Source organism: Idiotropiscis lumnitzeri, chromosome 17 (assembly GCF_059441095.1).
Source record: "Idiotropiscis lumnitzeri isolate Australia: NSW breed Sydney's pygmy pipehorse chromosome 17, RoL_Ilum_1.0, whole genome shotgun sequence".
Lineage (NCBI taxonomy): Eukaryota > Metazoa > Chordata > Actinopteri > Syngnathiformes > Syngnathidae > Idiotropiscis > Idiotropiscis lumnitzeri.
This window is the reverse complement of record NC_142407.1, coordinates 15908624-15919920: the sequence shown is the minus strand read 5'-3', so window position 1 is coordinate 15919920 and position 11297 is coordinate 15908624. Positions and strand designations below refer to the sequence as shown.

The 11297-nt window shown below is 42.2% G+C and overlaps 2 protein-coding genes across 2 annotated transcripts; one reads left to right on the top strand and one right to left on the bottom strand.

The window, feature by feature from the left end:
- The first annotated feature begins 1 nt into the window (after window position 1).
- Window positions 2–6748, top strand: LOC148320574 (ubiquitin carboxyl-terminal hydrolase 2-like). Its single transcript, XM_088279809.1, has 12 exons — window positions 2–1272; window positions 3303–3350; window positions 3448–3574; window positions 4056–4167; window positions 4251–4361; window positions 4703–4767; window positions 4842–4945; window positions 5027–5107; window positions 5196–5274; window positions 5377–5484; window positions 5555–5675; window positions 6232–6748. The coding sequence occupies exons 1-12, from the start codon at window positions 1117–1119 to the stop codon at window positions 6320–6322; spliced, it is 1203 nt and encodes a 400-aa protein (XP_088135935.1). The 5' UTR covers window positions 2–1116; the 3' UTR covers window positions 6323–6748.
- Window positions 6749–8730: 1982 nt separating this feature from the next.
- LOC148320573 (uncharacterized) lies at window positions 8731–10887 on the bottom strand. The gene is made up of 4 exons (XM_088279436.1): window positions 10374–10887; window positions 9936–10026; window positions 9160–9507; window positions 8731–8930 (listed from the first exon to the last, which is right to left on the bottom strand). Exons 1-4 carry the CDS (start codon window positions 10386–10388, stop codon window positions 8887–8889), a joined length of 498 nt encoding a protein of 165 aa, XP_088135562.1. The 5' UTR covers window positions 10389–10887; the 3' UTR covers window positions 8731–8886.
- Window positions 10888–11297: the final 410 nt, after the last annotated feature.

Genomic DNA, 11297 nt, shown 5'->3' with positions numbered 1-11297 from the left:
ATTTCCACCAATGCTTGCAAAAGACATTTAAAAAAATAAAAAATAAAGTCTATGGCTTCCAGCCAAACAAACAAAGGCAACATGAAATGTAATCACAACTGTTATGACATCCACCACATATTGTACACTGTTACGCACGAGTACCCGCTGACATTTATGGCACTTAATTTTATGACTCACTCTGATTTGTATGGATTCCAAAGCAGTTGTCATATTTGCTGGCCAACAAAAAGTGTGTCCTGATCCTCCAAAATTTGATTATCTGAAACATCAAACATGAGGAAACATCACCATGTTTAATCTGAAATATTCCCAAAACACAACTGCACGCACTCACACACTTCTCATTCAATGGACTTTCCCATTTTTTAAATATTATTTTGTAGACTTAATTAAATTCATAATAATGCGAGATTAAATTTGTAAACTTGCATGATTTAAGACATAATATTGCAAGATAAGGTATTTGTTTAGTTTTTTTTTTTTTTGCATGTTCTGTTTTAGTTATTTTCTTGCCTGGTTTGTCTTCTATTCTTATTGGGTCATGGCTGTGTTGTGATGTTTTTGAAAAATATTTAAGAGGAGACATGAAAGAAAGATGGAAAAACGTACGTCTTTGAAGTCGTCGAGTATTTTCTTTTTCAATGTGGCTCTAGTATTTGTAACTTTAAAAAAAATTAACACACTTTGGAGATCGATACGGTGCACACCTTTTGTGATATTTAATTAAAAACATGAAAAAAAAGATTGGGGAAAAATCGGACGAGAAACCATTACTATTATACGTCTCGGGTTTCCTACAACCCCCAAAGGCAGCACTGTGCTGTCCTCAGGCCGGGAGGGGAGGAGGAGGAGGAGGCGTTCATGTCCACAGTAAAAACGAATTGTCGCGTTAGACGTTAACGTCTTTATATACTTGAAGGTGGATGAAAGAGATTTCTTTGAAATCGGCTGGTGGGCTCTGTGCTTAACGACCCATCACTCAGCTGCCTCCTCACCAAACTGCCCTGCTCGCCGTCGTGCACGCGCCTTTAAAAAAAAAAAAAATCGGCACTTTGGCTTTTGTTGTTGTTTTTTTTCAATTTCTTGTTTTGGAGCGTTGCAGCAGCGTCCACGATGCCGTCCCCGCGATACTCGTACACGTTGACCGCACTGGAGGAGCCGGCCGCCGCTGTGCCGCCGGTCAAGTCCAACGTGCGGCGTATGGCTCCGTCCTTGTCCCGGTCCAAGCTGGTGTCCACCTTCAAGGGACTCATCATCAACCAGGCCAAGGTGAGCGCTTCGGAATGAACCCGGTTGCATTTTGTGAGCATTACTCTTGAAAGCTTGCATTTTATTTGTTTTTTTGCTGCTGCATTTTTTTTTACAGTTCCATATGTACCAACCTGAAGATGCCATTAATTTTATTAACGTGTGTGTGAAGCTAATTGCTTCTCGGACGTAAAGCTGAATATGCATCAGTTTGTCTTTGTTTCAAACAAATTTGAAACTCAAGATGAATTGCACCTTACCTCTCTAAGCTTATCAGTTGCTAACATGCTATAAATGCAGAAGCAAAATGACACATTCGTACACTAAGTTGTTTCATTTTCTGTTTATATGAGACTATTATTGGTTTAAATTGAATTGCATTTGTAATTTCATGTTAAGCAGCACACAGACCTGCTGGCAGGCGACTTACTAAAAAAAATTCTTATCATAATTTTTAAATGATAAAACCCTCTCTGCAGTAAAGCATCTCAGATTTTTATTTTTCAGTCCTTCATGAAAACCAAAAAAATCAAATTAAAAACATGGAAATTATTTTTTTTTAAATACGATTCATCGATTCATCGCCAAAATAACAGACATTATTCAGTTATTAACATGCTCGAACTCAAACGATACAGAGGTATAAAAATGGAAGTCAGCCTTAGTTTTGTTACTTTAGCGCGTACTGGTATGCTACCGATACGGACACAAAAAGCTAATTTGTTTAAATAACTTTTCCTGTTCTAACAATTGGTACTTATGAACTTTTCTTTTGGACTCTCTGTGCTATTATCGAGTTGGTTTTATCAGCAGCTCTCTAATCTCGTTGCACTCTTGAGTACAATGACAATAAAGGGATTTCTAATTCTAATTCTAATTCTATATAGTTTTGCGCTTGCTAACCTGTTAGCTCACTAAAGATACAGATGCTAACTGCTCATTTTTTATTTTGTCAAGCTGATTTGGCCGCATTTGTGAACATGCTTGCACATTAAAGTGACCAATGCTAAACAGCTCGTTTGTAAGTCAAGCTGGACAGTTTGTTGACAGTCCCATGTTGACACGGCCTTGAGCGGCCTTTTCATGTCACTTGCTGTACGACACGTCCGACACAACCTTGTGCTGTTTGCCATCAAGTCCAAAATGTTCATGGTGTCACCTGAATGCATCGCCATCTAGGTTTTCCTTTTTTCAGGTGGGGTTGGGATTGGGGGGGTTAGGGAGGGATTTGCGGTGGTCACCCGCTGAGCGGTCCAAACCAGTGACCATCTGGTGGGGAAGAACTGGAACAGAGCGTCCTGTATCTTCGCTCAAAAACAAGTATTCATAACATAACCTGATAACTCCCGATATGAAGCGCCAGCTAATCTTATCAGCCGTGCTGGTAAAAAAAAAAAATCTAATAAAATAGACGCCCAGCGCTGTCACTATAACGACAAGACACACGTAAAAATAATCCTCTTCTGTCGGTAAAATAGTTTGACAAACTCAGAAGCTGCTGCAACCTGATACCGCGTCATGTTCCTGGTCAAGCCCGCGTCCCGTGTTTTTGGTGACGTCACGGTCGTCCTGGGGACGGGTCAGCGTGTCCCCAGACGCTTTCAACGAAGCGTGCGGAACTCGGCTGCAGACAGCGTGACCGACTGCATGCTTCTCGGGCCTGCAGACACGCCGGACCATTGGACTGGGTTTTTAACGCCCTCACTTAAAACTTGCAGAGTATTTGTGGAAAGCCGAAATAGATGTGGGGTCGGGATAGAGCCATGCCGCGAATGCTGAAAATCTGTGAGGAATTGAAGCCCACCTCTAGAAGGGTTTTTAATTGCCGATAGACACCACAAAATGCCGACAAAAGACTATTTTTCTTAAAACGAAACTCCACAACTCACTCCGGATTGTTTTTTCCACCTGAAAACCAAGCATGAAGTTAAAATAATTTCAGAACAAAATGAATTTGCCGTTACTTTTCATCTTTGAAACGTCCCGGCATTTTGCAACGCAATCCGCGCCAAGCAGTCATGACCTTAATGCTCTCTCTTTCCTTTGAGCAGAAGCAGAGTCCACAAGGCCTGGTGGGACTGAAGAACTTGGGAAACACGGTGAGTGTCCGTCCGTGTTTGCGCCTCTCGCTTGGCCTGAGCCTTCGCAAGCCTCTCTTTGATCTCATGCTCGTTTTTCTGGCTTGCGTGTTTCCAGTGTTTTATGAACTCCATCCTCCAGTGTTTGAGTAACACTCCCGAGTTGAGGGACTACTGCCTGAGGGAGATCCATCGGACGGACCTGAGCGACCGCAGCAACAGGACCAATACGGGCCTTGCCGAAGGTAAGATGCTGACGTCGGTTTCGGGGCATTTCGGGAGGGATTATAATTCGTTCGGTGTCGTCGACTCCATCCTCGCGTTTGAGAACATCGCGACGGTTGAGTGCGTTTTCCGAGCGCGTCGTCCTGCAGCGAAGGAGTCCCACAGAGATCACAGCTAGGGCAAATGTCCTTCACCCGAGCCTATCGGAGGAAAACATCCCAAATGTTATCAAGTGGCGTTCGCTCTTGTTTCCTGCGCAGCCAAGAAGATAAGATTGCCTGCAACACTTTGGTCTTATCTCGATGCAGCACGACGTTATGTCAAGCAAGCAGATACGATGTTTGTTGAGTCATTTTTAGGACGCACAAGTACAGTAGGTCACATCTGCTTTTTGTTCCTCTTTCGGAGTGACAGGCCATGAGATGGCCTTTGATCGAAACTATTGAAGGCAAATTTGTCTTTTGTCAAGCTTGGCTCCCATTTTTTTTTTTCTCTCTTTAGAGTTCGCCAAGCTGACTCAGAGCTTGTGGACGTCGGTCAACAATGACACATTCATCCCTTCCCATTTCCGGAGCCAGATTCAGATTTGCGCCCCCAAATTCGCCGGTTGCAAGTAAGCGGCAACTTTTGGTTTTCCTTTTCGCATCCCGGTGGTAACTGGCTGGCCCCCACTCGGCTGTTCTTCGTCTTGTGCAGTCAGCAGGACGCCCAGGAATTTCTGCGTTTCCTGCTGGACGCCATCCACAACGAGGTGAACCGAGCGACGGCGTGCCCCAGGGCGTCCGTCGAGGACTTTGACCACCTCTCGTAAGTCTGCGCGTCATGGACGTCGCTCACCTCTGCTCCCAATAAGTCACTCAATGACCATAAAGCCACAACTGATTTTTTTTTTTTTTTTACGATCACTTACTTGAATGTCAACCTTCTTAAAAACGGCGTGCTTCCTCAGCATTTTTTTTTTAATGGACTCGTATAAATTCCCATGGAATTACTCGATCCAGGACGGTACGTTGAGCTGACCTAATAGTTGGTTTGTCTGCCAAACAGTTGTGAGATTCTGGGTTGACGTCAATTTTCATTACAAAACTCCGTCTATCCTTGATATATAGCCTAGACCCCGAGTTGACTTGAAAATGTTTTCTTCCCAGTGACGAGGACAAAGCCAAACAGATGTGGAGTTTGTATTTGGAGCGGGAGGACAGCAAAGTCGTGGGTAAGCGTGCGTTTGCCGTTAGCCTCGCAATTAGCGTGCCGGCGACAAAAACTAACGAACATTGCCTGTTGCAGATCTGTTTGTCGGGCAGCTGAAAAGCTCCCTGACCTGCACCGTTTGCGGCTTCCGCTCCAATGTCTTCGAGGCCTTCTGGGACCTTTCCATCCCGATCGCACCGGTCGGAACCGCACAAAATTGAAACGGTCACGCGCGTATAAGATCGCCCACGGTTGTTGTCTCATCTGCGTTGTGTCCACAGATCGTCTCCGGGGAGGTGACTCTGAAAGATTGCTTGAGAGTCTTCACCGAGGAGGACGTGTTGGATGGAGACGAGAGGCCGGTAAGACCTCCACGTCTCGTTTTTTATGTATTTATTTATTTATTTTCTGTGGTTCGCACTCACTGTTTTGTTTTTTCTCTCACGCCAGACTTGCAACAGATGCAAAACCAGACAAAAATGCACCAAACGATTCAGCATTCAGAAGTTCCCTCAGATACTTGTGCTTCGTATCCTTGAAAAAAAAAAAAAATGACAATAAAACTTCATCCCGATGAGCAGCATCTGTTATAGACCGGCATGGCCTCCTTGACTCGCACTCTCACCTCCAGACCTGAAGCGTTTCTCCGACTCCAACATGCGAGCTAGCAAGTTGTCCACGTATGTCAACTTCCCCCTCAAAGAACTGGACCTCCGGGAGTTCGCCTCTGAGGGCGGCGGTGCGTCCCATGGCCTCCGGCAGCACCTTCCGGCTACTTTTTGTTTTTGACCGTTTGTCTCCCGCTGCAGACCGCGCCGTGTACAACCTCTACGCCGTGTCCAATCACTGGGGCAACACGCTGGGCGGCCATTACACGGCCTACTGCAAGAATGCAAATGTTGGCGAGTGGTACAACTTCAACGACTGCAGGTTGGTTTTCCATGAAAACAAACCAAAAAATATATACACATTTGCCAGAAGAAAAAAAAAAGAGATTTTTTTTCCGTGCGAAATGTAGTCGCTATATTAACTCTTTTGTTCTGTCTTGCTTTGCTTCTTCTGTGTGGTCTTTAGCCAGTAAACAAATCAAACTATTAGTTGTAAAACTGGCACCAATTGGCATTTGTGGGTCCACTGCAAGGAAACAATGTGACGTAATGGGAGCCCACCCTCTAGCGGCGGAGATCGGAAGTACAGTTTAATAAATCAATGTGTAATAAATATAATTTTTTCAAGATCAAAATCGTTTTAGATGTCAATTCCAAGGTAAGATTAATGAAGTTTTGAAGCTCTCTTTGCGCTTAATGTCTTTTATTGTCTCTTTTCGATTGAATCAGTCATTAAACCAATTGGATTTCACATCTAACGGAACAGAGTCCCATTTTGGTCTGTGCAGTGTCATCAAAATTGTGGCGTTTTAAACAGAGTCGTCTGTTTTTTGCGTGCGTGTTTTTGTGTGCGTGTGTGTGTGTGTGTGTGTGTGTAGGGTGAGCCACATGTCCTCCACCCAGGTGCGCAGCAGCAACGCCTACATCCTCTTCTATGAGCTCGCCAAAAATCAGACGTTTCACCTTTAGACGCCCTCAGGTTACAACAAAAATAACCCAGCAAGAGACTTGAGAGTTGACTGCTGGATGTCAGCGCCACCTTGAGGCTCAGACTGTGACAAACATGAACTGGAATCAATGAACCGTGGCTGTATTTTTGAGGATTTTTTTTTTTTTATATGCACTTTAAACACGGATGACATCACCATTTTGAAAGACATTTGGAGACACAAAATGTTGTCAAACTTGACTGCCGTGTTTTAATTTATAAAAGAGGTAAGGGAAATTGCCAGTACATTGTAAAGTCATCCACACTAAACTACCGAGAGACGATGCTTTATTTTTGTACGGCACGGTTGAATGTATAACACCAAAAGCAGCGCAACAGGGGGAAAAAAGGTGTTGAGTGTGTGCGTGCTCTTTTGTATTAACTATTAAAAGTTGTTCCGAACTTAACTGGCTTTGCTTTTCATTGCTAAAAATTAAAGTAACCTAAAAACAAATGCAGGATCTTATATTTTGTAAAACACCAATATGTAGAATTTTCAGGCCTTCTTTTTTTTTTACGAAATACTGCAAGAAAGTTATTTAATTTGTTGGTTAAATTCCAAACATTGTTTTCCTTTGATTTCAAAATGGGTTCGTTTGACACGTGAATGTGCGGGAATACCAAGACCGGGTCATGCGTTTTGAGTTGAACATCCTCCTCTCAGTCCTCCACAACTGAGTGAGGAGATGACCGACAGGAGAGAATCATTATGAGGCCATGCAACAGTTTGTTGCATGGCCAGCAGAGAGCGCTGTTGTGCAGTTGACCCGAGGAGGCCTGCCATTCACATTTTGTCGCCCTTAGTGTCAAATGATCTTTAAAACATTTCGGATACTGTTGTGGTGTTAAATGTCACTAGATTGTGTGTGCGTGTATTTATGGCGAATGCCAGAGGTTTAAATGATTTAACTACCCAAGTGCGTTGAGAACAAGAAAACAGGAACTAACTGACGGTTAGGATTTGACGAATGTATATATCTCATCATGAACGCACTCCATGTCACTGTTCATATTTAACTGTTGCAGAGAATGAAATACATTTTTACTGACCGAGTGCATCCAGAGCAAGGAAACAGGAATACATGCGCTCTTAGATTTGAATTAATTGCCGTAAGTATGGAAACACAATTAGATTGTGCGTGCGTTCCTCTGCACATGGGACTAGAACCAGGAAAAGGGAGAATGACAATGCTCTTCGTCTTGAACTTATTTTCCTCCCTGTAGGACAATGCACAGAGAACAAGGAAATCGAAGCAAGTCAACTCTCTTGCACATTAGGAATTTTTATTCTCATTCCATATCCACATGACATGGGCTTTGGGGGTACTAACATGAATGTGTTTTTGTTACGTAGCGACCGAAGTGCAGCTGTGTTGACACACGGGCTAATGGCCTGAGTGACAATAAAATCCCGTAGGGCTTCTTGATGTGGTCTAAAGTCCACCCAGACCCCGACACGGGTGGCTAAGGACTGCGCTAAACTTTAGTTTGTTGTTAGGGAAACGCAGAACTTGGTTTCTCGCAACAAATTGTTTATTTGACAAGAAGGCCGAGTTAGCTTGCAGCTAGCATGTTTTAAGCCCTCTATTTGTGTTTTTGACCAACACACAGCCACAAATAACAAAAAGGATAATAATACCAATACCACTTTGATTAATAATTAAAAGAGTCATTGAGGCTCACGAGCGAGTTTGATATTAGCTGCTTACTTGAGGAAAATGTGTCTACTTTTGTTGCTATACTAAGAGGAAAAAATGGATTGTAACTTGTTTTCCTGGAACAATTTGTTCTACTTGGCTCATCAGAGTCCTAAATGATAATAATATGTAATAAACCTAGGGGAATAACTACCAGGCAAGCTAGTTAGAACAAGCTAGCAAGCTAGTTAGCTGAGGAAAGAACGCACTAACGATTATTTTAATAATCATTTACTTGTTAATAAATTATTATTTTAATAATCATAAATCTGTCTGTAATTCGATCTATTAATTGGTGAGATCACTTTTTTCAACTTTTCTTTTTTTTAATTAAAAGCTAACATTGTAGATCTAGAACAGACATGTTGCATCAAACTTGCATACTTGTTTAACATGGTTCCGCTTCAATTTATTTCAGCTATAATGTTGCCTTTTATTTATTTTTGATACATTGAGTGTGACTTTTTTTTTTTGCCAACGATTGTTGAGAAGGCAAACAAACCTCCATTTAATTGTATTGCAAACAATATCATGGAATGACGCAGCTCTTCGTGTTCTCACGGAAGTTGTTACAAAATGTATGCCTGGACTTTAGCCTGCTACCTCTTGATTGAGAATAGCTGACAAAATGTCATGCTTAATAATATGAGGCCAACACAAATTTAAGAAATATTTATTTACCCCCCTTCCTAAAAAAACAAACAAAAAAAAACATTCACGTACAAATAGCCCTTTAAATTTAAATCCAAGTGCAAATGAATCTCAAACATATCCCCCAAAAACTGAAAATAATGGAATTCAAAAGTGTTTTCTTATTGGTTATTTCATCGTAAAATCAGTCCTGCTTCTCACACTCTCCCCGTGTACTTGAGTACTCCAAAGATTCCGCCACCTGAAGAGAGAACCTTTATTTATGACATTGTAGCATTCTTACGACCACAATCGTTATCTTTTGATGTCAAAGTTAAAGCAGGAATCAGCAACATGTTCGAACTATTTAATTTTAACTGATGCTAACAGAAATGGGCCGGGGACACTCAAGGATTGACCTTGGGTGAACCGCCAACGTCGCAAATGTTAGAAAAAGAAAAAAAAAGAGTTTCGATTCAAACGCCACTCACCAATAGCGGCCACGCCGGCGATAGAACCGATTGTGATGCCGGCGATGGCGCCGTCTGAAAGCCTCTCGGATCCACTGCCACCACCACCTTGACCCACAGTGACGGTGGCGGTCCCGCTCGGGGAGATAGGTGCATCCGTTGATGGAGACGAGCCAGTTGCTATGCTGGTGGATTCCGTCGTACTGGTTGCCATGCCTGGACCGGGCGTGGTAGATGCTGAACCTGGATTCGGTGTTGTTGGGTCTGGTTGAGGTGCAGTTGGTTTTGACGAGAAAGGAACGGGTGTAGTCGAGGATGGACGAGATGTCATCTTGGGCGTAGTTGATTCTATCCCTCTGCACAGCAAGGCTGTGAATGCAAAAAGAAGGTTGAACACGCACACACCGCTTCCGCCTTACTCAAAACTCTCCGGAAGTGTTTTGGACTAGGTTTGGGAGCTCACAAGATCGCCATCGTGAATCCTGACGGAAAGTCGGAGTGAAGTGCATGGGCGTTTTTTTTTTGTTGTTGTTTTTTTTAATCTTTGACTATTATTGGGCTCTTAAAAGGGACGATCCCTTTTCGACAAACAATCGTGAAATTCACAATATAAAATGTGACTTTTGGACTTTTAGGACCCGGTTTGAGAAAATGCGACCAACTTTTGCCTTTGACGTTACCGTGAATTGATGTTTTTTGTTTTTTTTTAATACATGGTATCGATGAACTGGAATTTGAAGACCTGTGAGTTGTCTTGAGATGTGTAAAGACTTTTTTTTTTTTTTTTAGTATCGTACCTGTCTCAAGGAGGCATAGGGTCACGGCGAGTAGATCCAATTTCATCGTGGTCAAAGTTAAGGCTTGGGGCAAAGAAAACCAAGGAAAAGCCTAAAAAAAAAAAGAGTATTCGCAAACAACACAATTAATTTGGGTACAAACAAGGTTGTGACAGGTTCTGGGTCCAGTGGAATTCTGACATTCTAGAAATGACTCTTTACCATGCAAGATATTGTAATAATCTCAAAAGGAAGACTAGAAAAACTTCCCAACCTGCTGTCGAAACACTCACCCAAAGGCATAATCCTCTCACCTATCCGTAATCTCCATTATCACGATATCAGATCCAATATTTGCATTTGCAGATTATACAAAATGATCAAACCCTAACCCTTCTAATGTAAAAGCCGAGTTCTGGCAAAAAAAGAACAAACAAGCCCAAAGAAAGGTTAGCTCACCTGAGACTTTTGCATTTGACGCCAGGACGACTGTGGGCGCCAGTTTCAGAAGCTCTTTTCATCAGATGCCACTAACCGGGATCCTCCCTTCTTGATTCATCATTATGTCTCGCACACACACACACACACACACACACACACCTATCGCAAATACATCTACACAAGTGCTATATCTGGATTTTTATGGCTTCCTCCTCAGTGCTGTTTGATGGCGCAAACATGGCTTGAATCAATCGTTTACCTGGTGATACCTTCTATTTTTTTTTTCAAGTCGATGAAATCGATTTGATCTGATCTGATATGATTTTTTTTTTATTTTTAACACCAAACAGCTATCAAAATAGTTATCATGCTTCCAGTAGTCGAGTATCCCCCCCACCATGACAAAATGTTAAAATATATATTCATAGACATTTTATTATAATTCCATCCATTATCTGATCCGCTTCTCCTCACGAGGGTCGCGGGTGTGGTGGAACCTATCCAAGCTGTCTTCGGGTAGTCGGTGGGGTACACCCTGAACTGGTTGCCCATCAATCACAGGGCACACACAAACAACCATCCACGCTCACAATTGCCCTAAAGATTTGTGCTCTCAAGCCTTAGAGTTTTTTAACTAATTAATCGCAAATATTCCGTAATTAATAGCGATTTACCACGTTTTTCAACTACTATTTTTTGTGACGCTTGTAACAGGTATTTACTTAAATATCATCTTGTAATGCAAAATCACAAAATATTTGCGGGCATTTTTCTGAGAAACAATTCTCCAAACTTATACAGTACATTTAGTTCTGCCCACAAGCACCACACTCCAGCAGTGTTAGTTAGCAAGACAAGATGTACAGCTAATATTTAAATTTGGCTTTGCAAGATATGCAAATTATTTTTGGAACTATATAAAACTGAGTTAACTGAGTTTAA